Source organism: Candoia aspera, chromosome 4 (genome assembly GCF_035149785.1).
Source record: "Candoia aspera isolate rCanAsp1 chromosome 4, rCanAsp1.hap2, whole genome shotgun sequence".
Classification (NCBI taxonomy): Eukaryota; Metazoa; Chordata; class Lepidosauria; order Squamata; family Boidae; genus Candoia; species Candoia aspera.
In genome coordinates, this window is record NC_086156.1 from 24,780,472 (window position 1) to 24,806,870 (window position 26,399).

A 26,399-nucleotide genomic window follows, 5' to 3' on the forward strand; every position below is an offset into this window, starting at 1 on the left:
AAAGAGGCCATTTGGCTGTTGGATGACATGGAAATTAAAGCTGTGGTAAAGGAGGGTAGGGAAACAGTACAGAAACTGAAGGATTATTTGCTAATGGTCTTTACTTCTGAAGACATAGGATAGATGCCAAGCTGGCTTTTTCAGGAGGAAAATTAGATGAGCTGAGACAAGTAGACATAATGAGATATGAATTTATGAATTTATAGTCCAGATTGACAGAATAAAAAATTATCAGTCCAGAAGTTTGTTTTCTATCCTGCCTTTATTATTTTTATAAATAACTCAAGGCAGCGAACATACCTAATACTCCTTCCTCCTCCTGTTTTCCCCACAACAACAACCCTGTGAGGTGAGTTGGGATGAGAGAGAGTGACTGGCCCAAGATCACCCAGCTGGCTTTCAGGCCGAAGACGGGACTGGTTTCTAGCCTGATGCCTTAACCACTTGACCAAACTGGCTTTCCTAGTTCTAAAATTAAGAACCTAAAAGTTCTTAAACAATTTAGGAAATCGCAGATATTTTTACAAAAAAAAGTACCTTCTTCATTTGTTAGATATGCTACTGGTCAGCATGTTTCCTGACTGGATATTAGCCAAAGTTGCTCCAATTTTTAAAAGGGACTGAGGGGCAATAAAGGAAACTATAAGCCAGTTTAACATTTGTTTGACGAAAGTGGTTAAAATATTAAAGAGAATGTAAGCAAACACATGAAAGAACAAACCTTGTTGAAAAGGAACCAACACAGCTTCTGCAAATAGAAATCTTGCCTCATGACCCTTCCAGGCTTTTTTGAGGGTATCTACAAACATGGAAAGAGTGACCCAAATAGATACTGTACACTTTGAGTTTTGAACAATCTATGACAAAATCTCTCATCACAGGCTGCCATGGGATAAAGGGGGGTAGATACTGTGACCCAACAGAAACTTGATAATTGGATTTTTAAAAAGCCTTTAGCAAAACTCCTCACAAAAGGGTAAACTTATCTATCATGGGATAAGAGGAAAGGCTCTATCATGGATTGCCAACTGATCCAAAAACAGAATAGACTCAATGGGCAATTCTCACGCTGGTGGGATCTGCAAAATGGAATCTCCTAAGGATGAGGGCTTGGTCCAGTGGTTTTTAACTTGTACATAAATGATCTACAGATATTGCTGAGCAATGAAGTCACCATGAAAGGAACCATTTTTTTTTTTTGGTGCCTTCTGGTCAGTCTTGACTCTTGGCAACTGCCTGGACAAGTCCATGCAGTTTTCTTGGCAAGATTTTGCTACAACTGAAAGACTGGCCCAACTGGTTATGTGTTCATCCTGGACTAGAACAAGTAGCCTCCCAATTTCTAGCCTAGCACTTTAACCGCTTTCCCAAATTGGCTCTCACCAAACTATCTCGTGTGATAAAATTAAAAAAGGAACTGTGAAAAGCTTGAAAAGAATCCCATGAAACTGGATGAATTGGCTTTGAAATGACAAGTGCAATTCAAGAGACAAATACAAAGGGATGCATGTTGGCATAAAAACCACATCTACTGTACATCGATGGTATCTGCGTTGGTAGTGAAGGGGTCTTGGAGACACAGTGGACAATGGCTAAAAATGCAAGCTCATTGTGCAGCTGGTATTTAAAAAATGTAAATCTCATACCTCTAATTATTAGGAAGCAACCTGAAAATAGGACTGCCAAGGTAATGATTACCATATGCAGGAAAATGATGACTTGGAGTATTATGTACGGTTCTGGTTGTAATAACTTTAAAAGGATATTACAGAAGCGAAAACATGCAAAAAAGGATAAAGAAGTGATGAGGAAAGTGGAGCAGTTCCTCTGTAAGAAAAGACTACAGTGGCTGAAGTTCTTTAGTTTAGAACAAAACTGTTTTATAAGACAGAGGCAAAAAAGTCATGAATCACAGAGGAAGAGGCAGGTTTTGCTCCATTTCACAATGGTGGAACTTGAGATATTCCAGTGAAACTGAATGGAGAGAGATTCAGGGCTCACAGAAGGATTTTCCCCCATGTAGAGCCACAAGTATTTGTGATAACACAGCTAACTTGGATGGTTTCAAAAGGGTTAGTTGAAGAGCAAGGTATTAATTGCTACTAATACTCCTGAATCACAGACAGCATGCTGGTTGCTAGGGGTAGAGAGTGGAAAAGGGGGCATTGGGTCATTGCCCTCCAGTTACACTTACAAACTTCCCAATCACATCCAGCTAGTCATCGTGTGACCCTGAATGCTGGATAAGATGGGCCTTTGGGTTGCTCTGGCTCTTGCATGTTCTCCCCCAATCCGGCTATTTATTTGTTCAATTTATACTTTATTTTCTGCTCCAGTGAGTCCTCACGTTTGAAAACTCCCCAAACTAATTTCTTGGGGTTGTGTATTCTCCAATTATTTTAAGAGAAATGCAGAAGATCTATATGCAGACCTTATACTAAGTAAAAAAAAAAAAACTTAAAATGGTGAATAGAATATGTTCTTTTAAATTTTTCTGAGATATGTAGTCATAACTTGAATATGGCCAAATATGTAATAAATTCTTGGTAAACATGTGGGAACACTGCCATGACCCTTTCCTTTTTGAAACAGGGACTGTGAAATGTTAGGTTTAAGTGGAACATAAAATGATAAAACATTTAAACAACTATTTGTATCAATGAAGCTATCTGTAGCCTGTTTTCAAATATAGTCGGAAATATAGTCGGAAATATTAAATGCATGTATTTAGTGATGTATAAATGCTTCTAAAATTTTATTTTGATCTTAGTATATGCATTAGAAAGTTATTAAGTGTATTGGCCTCCTCAAGTGTTTTTTTAAGGCCAAAAAAAAAAAAGATAGTATGTATAGCACCATTTTCATTCACAGCACAAACTTACTCTTTCTAGTTTAGAAATTATGCCAAACGTTCTCATTTGCAGAATTAAGATTTAGATGCAATCTAATCCAGCCAGTAGCATGAAAACTAGTTTCCTGTGTTTCTTACAATTTCAGTAATATTTGTATGGAAGGACATAAATAATAATTACTTTGGACTCTGCAAATTTTGTTTACAGATTTCAAGAAAAGAAATTTTGGCATTTACAGACAATGGCATTCTCCTTAGGTTTTTGCATTGGATGCTCCTGGGGAAGAAAGCAAGAAGCTATACTGAAGACCATGCATATGAAATAAGGTATAAACTATATCTAAAATTTAGAATGCAAATGCTAAACTATATAATGGTTAGTTTCTATTTTGGATCCTTTATCTGCAAAGGTTCTAACTTCAATGGTAAAATGAATGAATATTTAGAACCTGAGAAACATCAATGATAAGATACATAGATAGAGATAAGAAAGAAAGAAAGAAAGAAAGAAAGAAAGAAAGAAAGAAAGAAAGAAAGAAAGAAAGCCAATTTTCCAAGTGGAATTCATACTTTATTTATAGAAAAACTTGTTCCCCATCTCTCATATTTTGGACTGAAAAATATGGCTGACAATTTCCCTATAAACAATGTACATAAAGCCAGTGTATGGCCTACTGAACAAGGCTTTTGAATCTTCTCACTAGACCTCCTGACAGAACATTGTGTTCCTATGATAATCTCTTCTTTTTTTAATGTTTATGACACAATAAATAGTTTACCTTCATTTCTGTCATCTCCTTGATGTCAGAATAATACTGAATGGCTAGTATCCTGTTGTGATAATGAAGATTTAAATACACAAAATAAATTTTGTTGTTTTGCTCCAAGCTTTGGGGTGGGGGGAAACCACTTTGAGAAAGCATTTAAACTCACTGAAAATAAAATAATAAAAGCTGTCCAATATATGACAAATAATTCATGTTTATGATTCCAAAGTCTAGCAATAGCTCTTTACTGTCTCCAATTTGCATTTAGTTTGATTTGGATAACAAAGGTCTTTTGTAGAAATAATGGCATCTCCCAGCGGGATGTCTGATGGAAAATTTTATTACTATTGCATCATCATTTCATATGGCCAGGTTCTGGAACTGGTGAAAATCCTTGCTCTTCATTGAGAAATTTAGCCTTCATCTCCTTTTCTTTCAAAAGTGACATTTGGCAACCGGAATCAGTCCCCACATCTGTGAACTGATGCCACAAGAGAGCTGAATTTCTGCACTTTGCATATGATGGTTCCAGCTAGCTGACCAAGTATGCACGTTGCAGGTGCTTTACAGTCTCCTCTTTCTTGCAGAAATAAAAAGTGAAGCCCTTTAATTATAAGCTAAGCAGATGTCTCTCCAGATTTTAATGCAACAAGTTCAGAGTCATCTATATACTTCCCATTCAGCTGCTCACTATTAGGATCATGATGATACGGATAAATTGGAACCTCTGTGATAGATGTTGCTGTGTAGGAGGTAGACCGTGTAGAACAATGGTCACGGCGTCTTTGACCCCATTGGGTTTTATACTGCATCCACTGCCGCTTCAGAGCTCCTTGGACCTACAACCAAAACATAGTAGTTGTTAGACAAATACCTCTAAATTTAACAAAAAAGATTGATAGATCTCCTACTCCTGCAAAACACATTTAGAATGGCAATCACTTTCAATGAAAATACAATTCAGTCTTCCCAAATAAGGCATACTACTGATTTGTTACACTTTAAGACCCCTAGCAATGGTCACATTTTTTATGGATTACAGGAGTTGATGTCCCACATACCAGGTTACAGATGAGTGCTATGATTAATAAGCAATCTCAATAAGTTAACAGCTTGAATGGGATCTAAGGAAGTGCAAGTGGAATTCTGTTCATGCAAAAATAGTTTCTTGTCTCCTTCCTAAAATATGCCCCTCCTTGATAGGGTATGCTTAAAGATTATGAACTCTCCAAAACTGTACAGGATGCTCTTCTGGAAACTGCATATAGAAAAGAACAAGAAGCAGAAATCAGAGTCAATCCATTTGTCTGAGCAGATGTTTCCTTCATTGAAGCTGGGCTTCTGCCCTCTACCTTGACTTCTTTAGATCCAATGATGCCAGAAGTTGTGCTGTTTTTGTGAATTTTGGGGAAAAGAAAATATTAGCTGTCCACTGTATGACTCTCAGAGATTTACTGCTCCTTATGGTAATGGTTTCAATATTTTTTAACCTGCAAACTGCTAGAGGTGGCTAGTTATTGTCCAGGATATAAATAGTAGTAAAAAAACAATAAAGAAAACAGTTAAGTTCACACTGTACCGTTACAAATTAAGCCCCAGTGAAAAATCTATGTCTTCTAATTGTGGCAATGAGTGAACTGTTGGAATACCTGAAAGACCAGGTTAGGGATAAATCTTCATGTAGAGAATCTATATATGTGGTTGCTAGGAGTCAAAAATGACTTGTTAAACTCTTGGCTCCACCTGGTGAACCTCAGGGTTTTGATAAAAACAAAGGAGGGAAATTATGCAGAGCATGGCTTCTGGAATTTTTTCCAGTCCCTTAACAATAGCTTCACCTGGGGCTATGTGACTGAAAAGGAAGAGAGAAGGCTCAGAATGCAGAACAGGTCAGTTTTCCAGGTGACAGCCCAACCACCTCTCCCATAGGCATTCATAGGAATTTTTTAAATGATTTTTTTCCGTCCACAGCATACATCTACATCTGGGCCATTTTAAAACTCAATTCTTTTGCTGGCTTCTCCCGCCATATCAAATTTGGTTCCACTCTGTTTTGTGTTCAGAGTGTTAGCCTGCTGATGGGTAGAGTCCTGAGCCCTTTCATGTATTTTCTTTCTAACATTCTGTTGGGTTGGAATGAATAAAAATGCATTTTTCAAGCTGGAAGAATGTCAGCTCTGCTGTTTTTTAAAGTAATGCTCTTGGCCTTTTCTGAAATGATATCATCCTTGGTTGGCAATAACTCACCCTCATTTATCCTCTATTAGGAATACATTTTAAAAAATCAGACTGAAACAACTTTCTCTTCCTACATCCCAAATCTCAATTATTATCTCCTCACTATCTTTATAGGGTAATGTTTAGCTTCACAGAATGGTCAGGCTGCATAAATCTGACAACGCTGAAATTGCAACCTAAAGAATATCTATATAGGGCATATAGGTTAAATTTTCTATTACAAATGTATCTGGAATGTTTATAGAAAACATCTATGTTCAGTTCTCTTCTGGTTCTTCCTTTCAAAACGATTCCACAAAAAGAGAAGAATGCCAGCCATTACAAATTCCCTTTTATGGGCAATGATCTGAAGAGGCTACATGAATTTCTGCTGGGAATTAGGAAAGAAGGCTGAACACATCTTTCTTTAACTGAAGAAAGATCTTACTTAGTCTCATGTTTTGTCACTGGGTGAGACTGGACTTAGGCCATTGCACCAGTTTGAAAGTCATTCCTGACATCAAGTATTCTACAACTTTGGTAGCACTGAAAACTGAGACAAATTATTTTTTTTAAATTAAAGCTTTATTAATTTTTTTCAACAAATACATTAAAAACTACAAGAAATGAAATAAACTGCATGAAAAAAAGAACTAAAAGAACTTTCTCCTTGCAAACCTCAACCTGCCTTGTAAAGTCCAATTCATCTTCAAAGACCTTCCATCTCTTGAGGCTTAAATCTTGTCTTTGGTCTCGATATTCAAGAGTGCAGCCATTTCCATTCCCTTTATGCCCAAAGCTTTTCCTTCTTCAAAATTGACATTCCAGAGACAAATCTTCTTCCCTTCACTTTTTGGCTTTGAGACATTACTCCTCATTTTCTTCTTTGAAACAGGAACATTATTCTCGAAATAACTTTCACTATTGTCATTTTCCTCCTTTTCAGTTTGTTGGTAGCCTTTAGTTTCCACAAGCTCTAAAAGGTACTCCAGAGTATGAGTAACCTTAAGGTAGAACTCCTTAAAGATATCTTTAAAATCTTGCATATCCCTCCACAGGCTATTAGACAAAAGGCTGTGTTGCTTAGACATGAAAGCAAAGGTGGGAGAGTAAGAATAAACAAAGCTGTTCTCACAGGGAACAATAGCAGATCGATCAAAGCTCAGCTCCGCAAATTCAATAAAGTGGGTAATTACTTTGTAATCCTTCAAACTTTGGAAAAAAAAAAAAAGGTAAACAGGCAAAAGTCTTTAAATCCAACAATACAATTTAAAAGAAAGAATTTTTTTAAAAAGAAGCCAAATTAACAAATTAATAACTTCCAAAAGTAATGAAAATCACCAAGAGGTTCTGCATTTCTTTGTTGTAAAAAGCCTCTCCTTAGTAACAATTTTTTTTAAAAAATGGTGTTTTAGAAATGGGGTGGGCAGCTTTTGAGTCTGTTTGAGGCTTCAGCATGGCTTAGGAAAAGATGGCAACCCTGCCTCTCAGCTGCTAGCTTACCAGTTGATTGTGAAACGCTGTTTTGCGGTCTTCTGGCTGCGTCCAGCCATCTGGAAAACAAACAGGGCGATTCCTGGGGTTTTTCTTAATCCAGAGAACACTTCTGGGCTCTCAGAAGGCCTGCCTGAGCCCAAAAAAAGGTCCATGCTGCCTGGTCTACCGCTGAGATCGTGGAGACACATTTCAAGTTGCCAATCCCCCACTGGAAGCCCGAGACAAATTATTTCTGACTCAGTTGCTGCATATGTGAAATCTCAGAAATGCTAATATTTCCCTTGGTTACATTTTGAAATGATTGGCCATTAAAGGAGACTCTGATCTCACTCCTTTTAGGCTAGTGAGTCTTTAAGATAGAAAGATGGCTTGTTGTCTTTGCAGGCATGAAACTGACTAGAGTCCTTGTCAGCTCTTACTTCTCTTTGGCAAAGATCGAAGCTGTGCTTTCCCTTTTTTGTAGAGGGCTAAGGGGTTGTGGATTGTTGCAGGACAACCTACAACCTATAGACGTTTGAGGCAGGAAAGTTCTTTTCCGTCATTATTCTTGGTGTTTCTAGCAAACATGTAGATGCTTTTCAAATTACTTTTGTGGAATAGGGGAATAGAAACAGTTGCCGTATAGAAGTGCTGCTAGTTATATCTGAATTAAGTTATATGTTTCCTATTTCTTATTGGACAGAGTCAGTCCTGTCTTTAATTTACTGTCTGGTGTTTCCTTTAAATTATGGCTTGGCATACTTGAGGTTTCTCATAAATAAAGAAAAGAACAAAACCCTAGAAACTTGAGACTTACCAGATGGATACAGGTAAAGGCAGCACTCTAGCTTAGTACTAAAAATTAAGTAGTATGTGTTTCTGAACTCACATTCAGTTCAGTTATTTTCGATCAATACCAAAGGTTCTTCCACACAGAAATTTTCTCCTGGATTTCCTCGGAGCAGCTTCCCCCAACCCCCAGCAACTTATTTATATATTTATTTTTTGAGGGGAAAGCTTTTAGTAGTTGCACTTGTTAAACAAAAAATCTCGCTGGTCTACCTGTAAATCTGAGTTTAATGTCTTTCCATCCTATTTCTAAGTCTTTTTTTCTTTTGGTAAGGGTTAAACAAAAATGCCAATAGATTAAAATCACTGAGTTACAGAAGGGGAAGGGGCCATCACAGCCATGGAGTCTGACTCCCCCGTTCAGTGCAGACATCCAAATGCAAACATATATGATACATGCTTTTCTGGTTTTTGCTTTGGACACATTCAACAAAGGGGAACCCACTGTCTTTCTAAGTAATAGGTTCCACTATCAGACTGTTCTTATCATAAATTTGGACTGAATGCAGATTTAATCATGTACAGTGGACTCATCATAATCAATAAGACCTTGATTTCAGTGGATTTACTCCAGATTATCCAGATTCAGCATATTTTATTTTCTCTTTTTGATTAAAGCATTAACATTTAGGCTCATTCTTTCTAAAATGCTGATATTCTAGATAAAAATGGTACTGAGAAACTGTAAATAACTAAAGCTGCATCATTTGTTCCAAATGCAGGTACAGAATAATACTTTTGAAATCCTTCATTCTATCTTAGTATACAATGGCCCATAAATAAGCAGTACATCAGGGATAAAATGTAACTTCCATCTCATTAAAGTTAATCTCCTTTTGCTGCAATGGAATAGTTTTCATCCTTTAAGATATTCTAGCAACAGCTAGCTGAACAGTTTCACTGGAAGAATTGAAAACGAAGGATCTGTTCAGATGTCATTTCACAGATGGACAACATGTGACCTAGCTGTGGCCTCCAGTCTCCCATCTGTATTTTCCCCCCACCCCGAGTTTATACTATTAAAATTAGGCTGAGGAAATGGCCAATGGAAATTAAAAATATTGAAAAAATATTATCTTTTTCTCCCCAAAATAATGGTGAAAAGCCTTGGAAACTTTTTCATTTCCACCATTATGCACAGCCCCACCCAAATAGCTTGAAATCCCATCACTAAAATTTGATTTTGGGGCATGTGGAAGAAAGAGTAAGAGATTTTGTCTCCAAGAGGCTTCCTGCTCCTGTTTGCACACTTAATCCCCTCCATGGATGAAAAACTGCCCCTGCCACTTTCATCAAAAGCACTGCAAAACATTCCTGCTAGTTGAGGAGTAAGTTGAAAAACTTGGCTAACAGAATGTTGCCCAGCTCTGGTTTAGCCAATGGGTTGTCCTGCATCTGAATAAAAGAATATGGATAAAAGAAATCAGATTTTTCAAGGTGGACCAAAGGAACTCATCTGGAGAATCCCCTCTAATTTCAAGCAACAGGAATGCAGAACATTTATTTTGAATTATTATTTAACTTTATTTCACTGCAAGTTATAGTCATGTTTTAAATTTTGTCCTGTCTCCTCTGTTAGTTCCCCATAGTCTCTTCATTTTATGTATTTATGTATTTATGCATTTATTTATACACATGTATATAAAACTTTTATAAAGTCCTTTTAAAGCAAATCCATTTTTGAGGCGACTTTCATTCAAAAGTGTCAAAAATACCTCATTAAAACTAGCTCTAACAACATAAAAATAATTTTAAATGAGTAAAATCAATGACACTATCTAGGAAAACAAACCCTGAAATAAATCTTCACTGCCAAGCTAAATGCCTCTAAAGAAAAGATTCTACGCATCTTGTGAAGTTGTCATTCTCTCATATGGGAGCCAGGAATATCATTGTTGAGAACCACTGATGAAAAGGCCTATCTGCAGACATGCAAGAAGGGTTTGTGAGTCAGATCTCAAAGTACCAGGTGGGTCAGATCTCAAAACACAAGACTATCCTAATACAGATCATTTCTGAAATTGATTGATTATGTGCCATCAAGTCATTTTTGACTCCTAGCGACCACATAGACAGATTTTCTCCATGACAATCTATTCCTAACCTATTCTTTCAAGTTTGCCAATGGTGCACTCATCACCACTGTAACTAAGTCCATCCACCTTGCTGATGGTTGTCCTCTTCTTCTCTTTCTTTCCACCTTTCCCAGCATTACAGCCTTTTCCAGAGAGCAGGGTCTTCACAGAATGTGTTCTAAATAGGATAATTGAGCCTAGCCGTTTGTGCCTTGAGTGAGAACCCTGGGTTGACTTGTTCAATGATCCATTGGTTTGTTTTCTTGGCTGTCCATGCTATTCTCAGGAGTCTTCTCCAACACCAAAGTTCAAAGGTATCAATACTCTTCCTATCCTACTTCTTTAAAGTCCAACTTTTACTTCCACAGAGTGTCACAGGGAATACCATGGCTTGCACAATTCTGATCTTTGTAGGTATAGACACAACGTGGCATTTGAGTATTTTTTTCCGAGGCCTTCATGGCTGTTCTATCGAGTGCTAGTCTGTGGCATATTTCTTGTTTCTTTACTGTTGATGGTTGATCCTAAAAGGCAGAAGCTACCCACCACTTCAATATCTTCACTGTCAATATAGGTATGTTAATCAAGCTCCATTTCCTTGAGCAAGAAATATGCTCAATATAAAATTATTGTATACAATTGTTCTGACAACATACCAAAACTATGACAAATGCAATATACAAGTTTTATTAAACTCTATCAATTCTGATGCTCAGTCCAGCTGGTAGAAATATTGTATTTGTTTCTGAACCATTTTTTTAAAGTGCTTGATCTCACCAGGGGCTGGCCATTTAAAGTAGAAAACTCACATACGATCTCTGCAGTAAAATGACTTAATCAATTTCTTTCAAATGGAACTTGCTGTTTCTGGGAGCCAAGTTATTCTCCCAAATGCTTTCTAAAACCAGAGTTTATCACATCCAATATCGGTCTACTCAAATTGGCATGGAAAGAATATGATAGCTGCAAAATGACAGCTACTCATGTAATCTATTGGCTCACTATGGTTTATTCACTATGGTTTAATAATGCTCAAGGGGATTGAGTCTGGAGATTTTAAAGAGGACTGGGTTCTGTTGCTATGTATTTTTTTCTCCTTTCTTGTCAAATAATTCCAAACCCAGCTTTTTTTCCTTTTTGTTTATAAGACCAAAGATACTAAGGATCATTAAGAGACAGACTTAAAAATAAACAAATAATCTGTCATGATCCTCATGCCTTTAATTTCCTCTGTAATACACTGAATCTTCAGCAAAGGATCGTTACCTTGTCGTGGTGCTGGAGCTTGAGCACCTCAATGATGCCATGAGCTAAACCGTGAAGGGACACCCAAGACGGGAAGGTCATGACAGAGAGGTCAGACTAAAGGCGATCCCTGGGGAAGGTAATGGCAACCCACCCCAGTATTCTTGCCATGAAAACTAAATGGATCAGTACAACCAGAGATATGTCGGTATACCATCGGAAGATGAGACCCCCAGGTCGGAGGATGGTCAATATGCTACTGGGGAGGAACAGAGGATGAGTTCAACTAGCCCCAGACGTGATGACGCAGCTAGCTCAAAGCCGAAAGGACGGCGAGCGGCCGACGGTGCTGGTGGTGAACGGCGAATCCGATGTTCTAAGGATCAACACACCATTGGAACCTGGAATGTAAGATCTATGAGCCAGGGCAAATTGGATGTGGTTATTGGTGAGATGTCAAGATTAAAGATAGACATTTTGGGCATCAGCGAACTGAAATGGACTGGAATGGGCCACTTCACATCAAATGACCACCAGATCTACTACTGTGGACAAGAGGACCACAGAAGAAATGGAGTAGCCTTCATAATTAATCGTAAAGTGGCTAAAGCAGTGCTTGGATACAATCCAAAAAACGATAGAATGATCTCAATTTGAATTCAGGGCAAACCATCTAACATCACAGTGATCCAAATATACGCCCCAACCACAGATGCTGAAGAAGCTGAAGTAGAACAGTTCTATGAGGATCTGCAGCACCTACTGGACAACACGCCTAAAAGAGATGTTATTTTCATCACGGGAGACTGGAATGCTAAGGTGGGCAGTCAAATGACACCTAGAATTACAGGTAAGCATGGCCTGGGAGAACAAAACGAAGCAGGCTGATAGAATTTTGCCAAGACAACTCAATGTGCATAACAAACACCCTCTTCCAGCAACCTAAGAGACGGCTTTATACGTGGACTTCACCAGATGGACAACACCGAAATCAGATTGACTACATCCTTTGCAGCCAAAGGTGGCGGACATCTATACAGTCAGTAAAAACAAGACCTGGAGCTGACTGTAGTTCAGATCACGAACTTCTTCTTGCACAATTTAGGATCAGACTAAAGAGATTAGGGAAGACCCACAGATCAGCTAGATATGAGCTCACTAATATTCCTAAGGAATATGCAGTGGAGGTGAAGAATAGATTTAAGGGACTGGACTTAGTAGATAGGGTCCCGGAAGAACTATGGACAGAACTTGGCAGCATTGTTCAGGAGGCGGCAACAAAATACATCCCAAAGAAAGAGAAAACCAAGAAGGCAAAATGGCTGTCTGCTGAGACACTAGAAGTAGCCCAAGAAAGAAGGAAAGCAAAAGGCAACAGTGATAGGGGGAGATATGCCCAATTAAATGCAAAATTCCAGAGGTTAGCCAGAAGAGATAAGGAATTATTTTTAAACAAGCAATGTGCGGAAGTGGAAGAAGACAATAGAATAGGAAGGACAAGAGACCTCTTCCAGAAAATTAGAACCATCGGAGGTAAATTCCAGGCAAAAATGGGTATGATCAAAAACAAAGATGGCAAAGACCTAACAGAAGAAGAAGAGATCAAGAAAAGGTGGCAAGAATATACAGAAGACCTGTATAGGAAGGATAACAATATCGGGGATAGCTTTGGCAGTGTGGTCAGTGAGCTAGAGCCAGACATCCTGAAGAGTGAGGTTGAACGGGCCTTAAGAAGCATTGCTAACAACAAGGCAGCAGGAGACGACGGCATCCCAGCTGAACTGTTCAAAATCTTGCAAGATGATGCTGTCAAGGTAATGCATGCTATATGTCAGCAAATTTGGAAAACACAAGAATGGCCATCAGACTGGAAAAAAATCAACTTATATCCCCATACCAAAAAAGGGGAACACTAAAGAATGTTCAAACTATCGAACAGTGGCACTCATTTCACATGCCAGTAAGGTAATGCTCAAGATCCTTCAAGGTAGACTTCAGCAGTTCATGGAGTGAGAATTGCCAGATGTACAAGCTGGGTTTAGAAAAGGCAGAGGAACTAGAGACCAAATTGCCAATATCCGATGGATAATGGAAAAGGCCAGGGAGTTTCAGAAAAACATCTATTTCTGTTTTATTGACTATTCTAAAGCCTTTGACTGTGTGGACCATAACAAATTGTGGCAAGTTCTTAGTGGTATGGGGATACCAAGATTATGGCAACCAGCTTGATTGATAACTGGCAAATAGAGGGAGCAAATGTAGAAGCAGTGAAAGACTTTGTATTCCTAGGTGCAAAGATTTCTGCAGATGCTGACTGCAGTCAGGAAATCAGAAGATGCTTAATTCTTGGGAGAAGAGCAATGACAAATCTCGATAAAATAGTTAAGAGCAGAGACATCACACTGACAACAAAGGTCCGCATAGTTAAAGCAATGGTGTTCCCTGTAGTAACATATGGCTGCGAGAGCTGGACCATAAGGAAGGCTGAGAGAAGGAAGATCGATGCTTTTGAACTGTGGTGTTGGAGGAAAATTCTGAGAGTGCCTTGGACTGCAGGAAGATCCAACCAGTCCATCCTCCAGGAAATAAAGCCAGACTGCTCACTTGAGGGAATGATATTAAAGGCCAAACTGAAATACTTTGGCCACATAATGAGAAGACAAGACATCCTGGAGAAGATGCTGATGCTAGGGAGAGTGGAAGGCAAAAGGAAGAGGGGCCGACCAAGGGCAAGGTGGATGGATGATATTCTAGAGGTGATGGACTCGTCCCTGGGGGAGCTGGGGGTGTTGACGACCGACAGGAAGCTCTGGCGTGGGCTGGTCCATGAAGTCACAAAGAGTCGGAAGCGACTGAACGAATAAACAACAACAATACACTGAATAGTTCTAGTAGGCTCATCTCAAAAGGAATATCATAGAGGTGTAAAATACTTAAGAGCAGCTGAAATTTTCAAGCCAACAGTATTTGTAATACAGCTTTTGGACTTTTCCTCAAAGAGAGATTCCATGCTGTTTGTGTCAAACAGGGCTGTTCTTGTATCTCAGCTTGACAGATTCAGGAAGAGGAGGTTTGTTGCAGTAGGGTTCCTAACCTCTGCACTCAAAGTGTACCTGTTTTTCATACCACTCAATGAACAGAGGTTGGATCAGAGCTATTTTCCTGTCTTCTTCTCAATAAAGTAGTTGAACAAATCCTGGACAGAAGTAGAAGACGTTTTATTCCAGAAGGCTTATTTATTTTTATTTTATTTATTTATTAAATTTGTCCCCACCCATCTCCTCTCATCAGGGAACTCTGGGAGGTTACTATGATACAGAAATACTGGAGGATTACTAGGATAAGTCCTGGTATTTGCATTTATTTATAATATAAATATTTGCATTTATTTATTTGCTCAAACTCAGTTTTCTCCCTAACCTCAGTTTGACTCCCAACCCAAAAATATATACTAGGCTTTCCATAAAGGCATATGGAGTATTCCTTAAGTGACATTAGAAGTGCATACTGTACATTTTCAGTTACATCTTTAACTACTGTTAAAGCCTGTTATAATCACATAACAACTGGACCTATTTTAGAAGTGTCAGTGAAAGTCTATAATTTTATGATCGCAGTATTATTCAATTAAAATTCAATTAAAATTGAAAATGACCCTGGGACATACTTTATTTATTTATTTATTACATTTATATACCAAGAACTCACAGTGTTTTACAATTAATTAGAAATCCATAGCAAATAAACTAAATTTAAAAATCTATTAAATTTAAACATGATAATAATAGTTTGTCAGAGGATTATCAACCAAGCCAACAAAAAAGAAACGATTATAATAACTGAAATAATCAAGGGTGAAAAATTAAACACCAAATGGTCTCTGGCAGAGCAACTCCTTTCTCATATTCTGGAATAATATTAAAGGGGCTAATTTAATTTGCAAGGGGAGGCTGTTCCATAGGAAGGCTGAGCCCACAAGGTGCTGTTTTTCAGTTATGATCAAAAACAACACCTCCGGGCTCAGCCTCACTCCCATTATGAAAGGAGTAACAATCAATAGTGTCTCCTGGGATGATTTAGGGATTTATAGATCAAAACCTGCACTTTGAATTGTACCTGGGAACTTTTATTGAGAGCCAATGCATGGTCCACAACACCAGTGCTATATACTTCTGGAGGTCAATAACTGCTAGCAAGTGGGCAGACATTTTGCACCAGCTCTAGTTTCCAAATGGTCTAGACAGTCCCACATGGAACATATTGCTGTAGTCTAAATGCATAGTGATGAGGGCATGATTTTCTTTATCAGGATCTCCAGGATCTAGTTAGAGTTGTAAATGGTATATCAGTTTCTACTTGCCTATCCAGCAGTAGCCATGAGTCCAGAAAGACCTCCAAATCACAAACTTACTCCCTCAGCCATAGTACCACTCCCTTGGGGACAATTCTGGAGCTGACAGAAAATCATGATGGAAAAAAGTCCAATCTGTCTTTTGTGAGTTCAATTTGAGCATGTTCCACCCCATCCAGACCTTCATAGCCTCTAGACCCTGGGACAAGACCTCTACAAGATCACTGGTCTGGGATAGTGATACAGTTTGGTATCAACAACCTAATTTAATCCAGGGAAAGACAAAGTATACACATGAGGCTCCAGCAGTTTTTTTTCCCCTGGTCCCAGGAGCCACTTTTGAATGTGTAAACAAGGAGAACTAACCATGATTGTAGCTGCTGATGTAACTGTGTCAAGCAATCCATCCACTCTCAATTGTTCTCATGCAATGCAGTGACACAGGAACTTTTAAAAGCATTTGGCCTTTATGTTGGTAAAGGTGCTAGATTCTTGCTGAGAACTTTCAGTGTTTAAGACTCTCCAAATTTTTCTTTAATGTGGATGAAAATCTTGTATTTTACTTCCCCACACCAAAACCAGCACTTTTCTTCTACCCAATCCTAATGATCCATTTCCTTATTTCTTCCTGTAGGTTCATTAGTCATGCTAATGATTAGTGAGTTTCAGAGTAACAAGCAATAATGAAAGCTCACAAAAAATCCTTATAAAATATATTAATACATCAAATAAATGGTAAACACTAAAACAGCAGAGATAAAATAGATTAGTAGACCATGGGTACAGCATTAAGATAAAAGTTAAAAGATAGTTTTCTAAGCGACAACTTCTAAAATTGGCCTGGCTCAAAATGTAAACCAAGGAATATCTGACATTTGTTGGGAGTAATTTGTTTTGTTTTCCAAGCTAATCTAACATGAATTAGGAAAAAATCATCCAGTTTTATTTATCGTATTAAGAGTACAGGTAGTCCTCAACTTACAACCATTCGTTTAGTGACTGTTCAAAGTTATGATGGTGCTGAAAAAAGTGACTTACGACCGGTCCTCGCACTTACAACTGTTGCAGCATCCCTGCGGTCATGTGATCAAAATTCAGGTGCTTGGCAACTGGCGTGTATTTATAACAGTTGCGGAGTCCTGGGGTCACATGATCGTTATTTGCAACCTTCCCAGCCAGCTTTCGACAAGCAAAGTCATTGGGGGAAGCTGGATTCACTTAATGACCATGGCAAAAAAGGTCATAAAATCGGATGTGACTCACTTAATGGCCGCCTCACTTAGCAACAGAAGTTTGGTCCCAATTGTGGTTTTACGTTGAGGACTACCTGTAAACTGCAATATTAATTGACATGAAATGAAGTTCAGTTGTTTTATTTGCATACCTCTCCATTGAAGAAACAGAAAATCGTTGCCACAAGTAAGCCCTGAAAGGCAAAATGAAAAGCAAATTATTCACATTGTTTCTGTGATTATAGAATGAAATAAAGCAGATATACAGTATTTTGTAACATTTCACCATAGGTATAGTAGCTCTAAAAGCTCATAACACAAGAGCTCTGTTAGATCAAAGAGCTATCTAGCCTAGCATCCTGTTTCAGTCAAGGGACAACCAGCTCACTTACAGAACTAACCCTCATCTGTTTCTCTAGTATTTTCCTCTAGTTCTCTAATCCCCTTTTAAAGCCATCTAAAAGCTAATCAGGCATCCTAAAATCTTAAGTGAGGGGGAATGGATTTGAGTGTCCCACATCCTCCACTGGCACTGCTCTGGTTGAACAGGACTTGAGTTGGGAACTACCATGTCAAATAATGAAAAGGAATTCCATTCATGATCTTCAGTTACATTTTCATATCGATGTGAAACACTTCATTTTGTCTGCTCTGAATTACACAATTTCTTCCTTACATTTAGTTTTCCTTGTTCAGAGACAAAACAAAGGATATCCACGACGGGGTGGGGCTCTCAAAAAATCAAGATGGCACCTGCAATCAGAGCCCCAATCTCTGTCTCTGTCTGTCTGTCTGTCTCTATAGATAATGTAATAAAATATTCAAAACAAAAACAAAGAGAGAAATCAGGAATAGAGAAAAAAGAAAGAAAAAGATACCATTATTCCTTCTGCCCTTCTTTCTATTGAGTAATTATTGTCTTAATCTTTGCCCCAAGTTCTTCATCCTAAGCCCTGCTCCTTTTTGACATGCATTGCACCAGTGACACATGTAAGAAAAGGGACAGGGCTTCAACTGTGGCCATCACTATCAGGACCTTTTGACCCCACCCCCCTTCTCTGCCCACTGAGGATGCCTCTTATATAAAATAGAACTTGGTATCTTTCCAGTACATATTCTATCTTCCCATAAAAACCAAGTCGTTTGACAAACAGTGGCGTTTCCACAAGTAACAGAATGAAAGAGTGGGGAAGTTTGTTGGAAAAAAGGTTTGTCACTCAAATGCAAGCTTACTGAGGAAAGTAATGGACTGAAACTGTTTATTTACTTTCCAAAAGAATACAGGACAGGCAGCATAAACAACAAAGAATTTTGGGACACTTGAAAAAGAAACATACCTACTTGGCACAAGCTTTATTGATGGCAATAGTGACATTCTTCCTGAAATACACTGCAGCTTTGGATTGGGTGATCTTTTGTCAGCAGGACAATGTGTGCCACTTCCCTTTTTCTTGCTTCCCTTTCTTGCCTGCTATTTTAAAATAGAAGTGGAGGTCCTAAGGTCCTATCAATAGAACTGCCATAACTGGGCTACAAAACTCCAACTGTTCATTAGATGGCACCAAGGGGTATAGAAAACTCTTTGCTGCTATCTGCTGAACATCTGGATTGTTGTAGCCCAGATATGGCAATCCTACCCGTTGATACTGTACACATGACCCCTCATTCGTTTTGTAGCCCACAGAGCCCATGCCAGTCACAAGGGCCAAAACCTGCATTATGGTTTCTTGCCATTTTGATGTGGGAAACAATACAAACTATACAGCATGTCCTAAAATCGGCTTAGCATATATTTAAAAAAGCAATCTTCTTTCCACACCCAGGAGAAATAAAAGAAAACCCTGGCTTTATGGGTCCATACCCAATTTGCTAATCCTTCCACCCATTGTGGCCCTCACCCTAAAAACATTAAATGCAGTCCAAAGTTATTAAAAGGCTGCACATTCCTGCTTCAAAAAGAAACACACACAGAGAGAGCCATATATATGTATACAGAGGTAAATTCTGGCTGTGTGACACATTGTCATCCCATCCATATAGACCTGGAAGTCCTTCTGAGTTCTCTAAACTTTTACTAAGCAATTACATATAACATTGCAGCCCTGGACCCTTTTGAAATAGTAATCCCCCTCCCTTTAAAAAAATATTTCTATCCTGCTTATAAAAGCACTTTGGGTCATCTCTGTTTCTGTGTCTCTGAAGTCTATTCTCATTTGCAATTTTATGGCCATATTGTTTTTTGCACATGTATAATGTAATCTGAGGGTGTTCACATGGCCTTGAAATTAGATTTTAGTTCTCTATTCTGTGGGCAATACTATCAAAGGCAAATACAAGAGCTATGTAAAAAACAATGGACAAGACAGAAGGTAACAGCAATAAATGAGGTAATTTAGAAATAACTAATGCTCGTAAAAAGCAGCTTATCTTGGTTTATATCAGTTTGACCCTGATACTACTGCCCTTGCATAAAACTACTGTCCTCCTAACAAGACAGCCTTCTCCAACAAGATGACCTCTAGATTTCAGCTTCTAGAGTTCTGAGCCACCAAATTAATGCTTGCCAAGAATCTTAAGAATTGCAGTCCCAATACATCTGCAGAGTCTCAGTTTGAAGAAGAATGTATTACAACATGGTAATGTTGTGGTTATTCGGGGGAAGATGGTGGAGCAAAAAAGATATATCCTGTGACTCCAGGAAGAAATGACTAGGAAGTATCTATGATTTAACCAGTGGACACATTTTAATGCATTTATTCCAGTATTTTTCTAAAGCATTGTTCCAGAACAGTTGTAATAGACTTCCTTATGTTCTGCTAGAGATAAGGTATAATAATGTAGTGACTGTACCTCAAGCATTATGGGACAATGCCCCTGAGGCACTGTTCCTATTACTGTAGAACAATCTCTTAATCTAAATCCCGGGATGAGGGGAACTGCACACACCCAGCTTCCATAATTTCATTACAGCATCTGACAGTTTAGGACTACTAGAATAATTCTGTTTCTTCCTGTCCCACCTCAGCCATTCTGCTAATGTTCACACATTAGGTTTGAAGCAACTTGAGATAATGCAAAATAGAATCTAAATAAAAATAGCAGTGCTGGCTTCATACATTAATATGTAACTGGAAAGACTGGTGCGTTCTGGGCCAATCAATAGTGTTGTATGGAATTTGCATAAACTGACAGATCTCAAGCACAGGCTTTGGGAACTGTGTATGGCTTGCAGACTCAGGATTTGTCCTTTTAAGTAGTAATACTTATGTATTATTTATAGTTCGTACTGAATTTTAAATCTTATTTTGATTGTAAACCACCTAGAGTTCCTCCTTGGAGGGGGGAGATGGGCGGTGATAGAAATTTCAAAAGTAAACAAACAAACAAACAAACAAGCTATGGTTTACAAACCACAATATCAACAGACTAAAATAAACCAAACAAACTACATTATGGCCTAGTCAACGAGTGACTATCAGTGGAATTAAGAGATAAAAAAGAGTATACCAAAGTGTTTCATACTCACAAGAGCGGATGATACTTTGATTCTGGACCTTAAATAGAAGGAAATCACACGATTTCTTCAATACTATCAATGGATTTGACTTGTCCCCAAAATATGTCCCATTAGTGGCCAGTAATGCAGCTAAGATTAGAGCTGGGTCCACTGTCTGTGAGTTGGCAGTGACCCAATCTAGATAATTTGAGTAGGTTTTGTTTTCTTCTGTGGCATTTAATTTCAAGGTAAATGCTGATTATCTTGATAGCTTCCCATTAAAAATTTAAAGATTAGCCTATGTTAAGCCCAGTATGCGTATGCTTTTGTAAAATTTCTCTGAAGACATTTAGCATTATTCCAGAATGGGAATCCTTGTGTGATAGTGCTCATCCTCTTGAGAGTAGTAACAATATTCTATCTTGCCAAGTTTCTTTCTTTGGTCTATTTGTTTTTCATATCCTGTAGTGGCAATAAGGTGATGTTCATAACTTTTTGCATTACAGCTTATGTATAGCCTTAGATATATTATTATAGAACTTGAAGAATGCATATATTACCAGCTAGCTTTCAAAAACACATTACTGCAACAATACAAGAGTCAGTTCAATATGCTTTGCTTCCTTCTTGCAGTAAACACATCAATCTAGATGAGAGAAAGGGATAATGTGGCTCCTTCCCATGCCAGCATCACATTATTTGCAGGACACACAAATTTTTCAGGAAGGAAATCATATCATTGCTCAGTCCTGCTGTTAGCAGACTAGCATAGTCCTGGATAGTTTATGGTCTGATCTGATCTTGGTTTGATATCCTGGCATCGCAAATGTCGCTCTTTGCTATAAACACACATACTGTAGCTAAGTTTTTATATAGCTTAAATGTAAGCTATATAAAAACTTAAATTTCCTTGAAGCACCACCAATGATTTCAAAGTCTGATACTATATTACCTAAAAGCAAATGTTTGCTCAGTGAACTGAAACTTAGCAATTAGTTATTTATCTCTGACCGCTGAGGGACTTGGGTTATGCCCCTTTTGGTGGCATAAGAACTAACTACAATGCTGTAATATTTGATTTAGGACTAGGAAGGCTAGAGCCCCACTTTGAGAGAAAGGGAGAAAGAGGTTTTAAGCGAATCTCGTAATAATGGGAAAGAAAATATTTGCTTAATTGTCACCATTCATTTCATTATTTATTTATTTTTATCGGATGGGAGGAGACTCTACTCTGGATTTAATGCCTCAGGTTAGTAGGCATTTTTAGACACACCTGCCAACAAAAGTGCACTGTGTGATTTTAAACCATTGCAGGGAGAAAAAAATCCTTACTGCTTCTCTGACTTGATATAAAAGGAATGGGAATAGGGCTGTAAATGAATTCTCCCAGTCTTTTGAGATCTTGTCTGGTTATTTCACTCCCGCCAGGAATGAGCAGTGCTTGGATCCTTAAAATCAAATAACGTTCACTAGTATTTGTCTTCCCCAGATCAAACTTTTAGGGAAAAAAACAAAACCAACCCAAAACCAAAAACAAATGAAGGGATGTAATATATTCAAACTGTACAAGCAGCATTTCTTATGTTAAAAGAGCTTACATTAGGGAAAAGTATGTTTTAAAAGCCTGCACTGGAAAAATGCATGAATAAAAAGAGGGTAATAACCATTTATCATTAAAAATGATTTTCTGGCAGGTTACGTTAACTGCTATGTATATCAAGGGAGATGCTGTAGAGAATCACAGATAATCTTGGAAAAGAAATGTGACAGTTAGCAAACATGATTTAAGCCGCGAAAAGAAGAGAATGTTAGAGAGAAATTTAACTTGGTTCCAACATAACTCCCTTGGGTAGAAGAGGGAGTGAGGGAGGGAAAACACTGTCAGACTTTCAAGATTCTGTTACTATACCTTGTATCAATAAAGTAGATTTCCAGTGTTTCTTGTGGAGTCTGTTTCCTGACCCAGCCTACCTCAAAGGGTTGACAGATGCTTACAAAAATCCTACAAATTAGGAGATACTAATGAATGGACCAGATTACTGCCCTACAAATGCATAAAATAAAATATGCCAGATTTTTATCGATCCATATAACTGTCGATGGGAAAGCCTACTAGTACAATATTACAAACCATCTTGATCTAATTATTACTTACAGATATTGATGTGTCAGGAAGTTGCATGTAGGGAAGCAAAGAAGTTCCCTGTATAGAACTTCTTGCCCCAAAAGATCTAGAGGAAGGATGGGCAAACTTTTGGTGGCTGAGGCCATGTTTAACCAATGATACAATATGGGCGAGACTATGTCACACCTACATGGGCAAGGCCAGGATCATCTGAGTTTTCTTGTCCTCCCCCTACAAATATATTATGCTTATTTTAGGGCCTATACTGGAGGTGTTTTTTAAAAAAAAATGTTTCCCACTTTAAGATAGCAAGAAACCATGCCAATGATTTTCAGCAACTAGGTCAAACAGGACTTTAGAGGCCACAAAGAAAGAATTAAAAGGGTGCATGTGGTTTCAGCTTGCATTTGTCCACTCATCATCTATGGGATCTTGGTGAGACTGGCATGCCTCTAGAGTTTTCAAGGTGCAATGTGCAGTTTTCTTGATGTTTCTGTGGGTTCCTATGAGTGAGGATCACTGGGAAAGATATACCAAGAACTCTTGGGATGACCAATGGGCTATCCATAATTGAGCAGTATCTCCTTAGACTAGCAGAAATACGTGCATTGCATTCATTCGCTTTCAGCCAAAGTAGTCTTCCCATGTGATTGGGAAAAGCATCTATGCAATGCCAAATGATTGTCTATCTAGCGACAATCCTCATTCTCATCCAAACTAAATTTGCCATACCACTCCACATTGTTCTGCTCTCCTTCGGATTTGCAAATACAAATATTCATTCCTCCCAAAAATGGTTTTTTTAGATGAGAATATTAAACTCATTACCCAGGGAGTTAGACAGGGAGATAGTTACTTGCCAGGAAGAAGGGGTATACATTTGTTCTCTCTCCTTCAAGTTAGTTTTCCCCATATACTGTAAGTTCCTGCATATTCTTTCTTTTGTGTGAGACAGTACTTTTACAGGAACATTCAACTATAAGGGAGAGATCTAAAATGGTACCTCCATCACATCATCTTCCATATGATTCTAACCACATTTACTCAGAATTTATATAATTCCCCCTCCCCCTCCCCTCCCCCTCAATATGCATAAGTCTAAACTATCTCACATATTTTATGTGTGGATTTTTTCTTTGGAAAATAACCCACAAATCAACTAATCTGGTGTAAAACTGACTTACTCTCATTGACTTTAGTGGCACTAATCCATTATCTGAAGCCAGCTGTGTTTCCTGGGAAAATATTCTCCTGTCAAATGAAACCCACCAGCATCATCAAAAAACACAGTCAGAAACCCATACCTGATAGTGCATTAAAATATGCATGATGTAATCATATATTTCTCCAGCAAGTTTATTTTCTGGCCTCCAGGGAATAATGACAAACTGAATACCTAATAAGGGCACAAGAATTAAAGTGGCTCTGACAGCTTTCATGTACATATTGGACTCGGCCCGATGCGTGTCTCTCAGTTTTGTAACGAGAACTCGTACAATGTTGAGCAAAAAGAAAAAATTGACCTGCGAAAACAAATGTGTTATTTTTATTATTATTAAAAAAATAGAACAAAAGGTAAAGATACGTGAATATTCCAAAACAAAGAAAATATTACTCTCATTTTCATGTGCAGCCAATGGGGAATTTAGCTCATAACAACGAAACATAAAACTAAAATTAACTATGGAAGTTTGCAGATATTTGCTTCTTACTAGAAAAGAGGGCACACACAACCAACATTATCTGTCTATCTATCTCTGCAGCTTCAGCAAAGTCTATCCTTTTCATCCACTGAGTGGCCTAACCCAGCACCTCCCTAATCATGGGGGAAGTCTCCACCTAGAATAACTCCTTGCTTAGTTCTGATCCCAACGTGCCATCAGAAGAGTGAAAAGAAGATGCAGGACCAATCTGCATGCTCTACTCTCTTCCCTGTATGCCAAAAAGCTCCTAAACCTATGCAGGACTATTAGTAAAGACCTGCCCATTATGAGTCAAAGTACCCTACTCTGTGCTTCAATGTCTTTGGACATCATAATCAATGTAACTTTGAAATAGCAGAAGGACTGTAATGCACAAGCCAGATAGTAAAGAGGGTTTGAAGCCAGCCATTCCCTTGTCCCCTTGAAAGTAATTAGTTCTTTTCTAAAATAGGATGCGTTATATTTCTCAGAGTCACTCAATATGGAAAGATATGCATTCCAAGCCAGACTGGTCTTTCTGATCCTATGGAGGGGATGACTGCAAAAAATCTTGAGGCAACACAAAGTTTGGAGAGATGAAGGATCAGGGAAGGTATTCCCATCCAAAGAGTAAGATGTAGTAGGATATTAAGCACAGCAGCTTGTTATCACAAACTGTTATATGAAAATATTCATGTATTGTTTCTAGTTGGAATTAATGAACTGAGTCAGTGAAGTCTATATGCAATAAGCAACTTATTTTTTAATCAAATTTTCTTTTTCTAGGGCATTAATCTCTGCCATATTTGACCAAGTTAGAATATCAGAATATATGCTTTTATAAGCAGATGCTCCACTGCAGGCAGATACATTCCTTTTAAAAAATCTTTGCAGCTGTTCACTCATGTATCTTTTTTCCTATATAGCTGTATATAATGGCTACAATGTCTTAAGAACCCAAATATATTTGCCCTGCTACATCAGGTCAAAGCCCCATCCAAACCAACATTCTGTGTCACATAGTGATCAACCAAACATATTCACAAAGCTTGCAAACATGGACACAAAAGAGATGAGAAATAAGCTCTTCTGCATTTGCTAGGACTTACTACCAAGTAAATATGTATTACTTCAGGAAGATCACAACTACTCAGTGTACTCAGAAAAATCCCCACTCATTTCAAGTTCTACACGTTGGAGTATGTGCCATGTTAGTGATAGAGTTCTAGCATCAAGTTTGTTTCTCTAGCTGTGAAGACAGAGATCTGCCTCAAGTCAAGATAATGTTTCTGAAGACCTAAGGACTTCAAGGAACCATGGGATTGGGAGGTTATTTTTATAAAGCATTCAGCTGTCTTGAAAGCTATGCTGAAACATGGGACAAACAACTTCAGTAAGAACAAATAAGCGTGGCAGAGTATAGTGCTGAACTCACAATAAAATAGCAAATAATATTCTCACCAATAAAGCCGCCATTACAGGCCCATGAACGATGTACAACAAATGAGTGTCAACACTAATCCAACATCTGGAAGAAAAAAAATAAAAAATAATGAAATTATATATTTTTAACAAATACTAATTAAACTTTATAAGAAGGAGCCACGATACTCACTTATCATTGAAATATTTGGCTCTTGCCACAGCGTGAATTGATGCTGGCACTAAAGGAAAACCTAGAATAATAAATCACATTTCATATTCACATCAGATTTCATATTTTGGATTGGATTATGTGCATGTGCATGTCAATATATGTATGTAACAGCAACACAGATTTGGAAGATAATGTTTAAACCATAAAAGCCAATATCCTGCTCAGTGCAGGAATTCAGCTCAAAGCAGCAGAAGATTATCCAACCTCTATCTGAACAGATCCAATGAAGGGGAAATTAGTAATTGGTTCTATTTTTAAACTGCTGTTACTGTTAGGATTAGTTTTTCTAGTGTGCAGTCTCAGTCGGGATTGCTATATATACATTTCCATCCTGCCATTGCTCTACTAGCTCAAAGTGGCAAATGTTGTCCCTTTT

General features: G+C 38.1%; 1 protein-coding gene across 2 annotated transcripts in view; it reads right to left on the minus strand.

The window, feature by feature from the left end:
• Nucleotides 1–3,402: 3,402 nt before the first annotated feature.
• CALCR (calcitonin receptor) overlaps nt 3,403–26,399 on the minus strand; it is a 138,272-nt gene continuing 115,275 nt past the window's right edge. Inside the window, exons 9-13 of one of the 2 annotated variants that reach the window (XM_063303638.1) lie at nt 25,982–26,042; nt 25,828–25,894; nt 23,989–24,207; nt 17,216–17,257; nt 3,403–4,457 (exon numbers count right to left, since the gene is read on the minus strand). In XM_063303638.1, the coding sequence (XP_063159708.1) occupies nt 4,236–4,457; nt 17,216–17,257; nt 23,989–24,207; nt 25,828–25,894; nt 25,982–26,042 (611 nt within the window). In that variant the 3' untranslated portion in view covers nt 3,403–4,235. Of the gene's footprint in view, nt 4,458–15,601; nt 15,802–17,215; nt 17,258–23,988; nt 24,208–25,827; nt 25,895–25,981; nt 26,043–26,399 lie in introns of those variants that run through there. The other variant, XM_063303639.1, reaches the window with a different exon arrangement.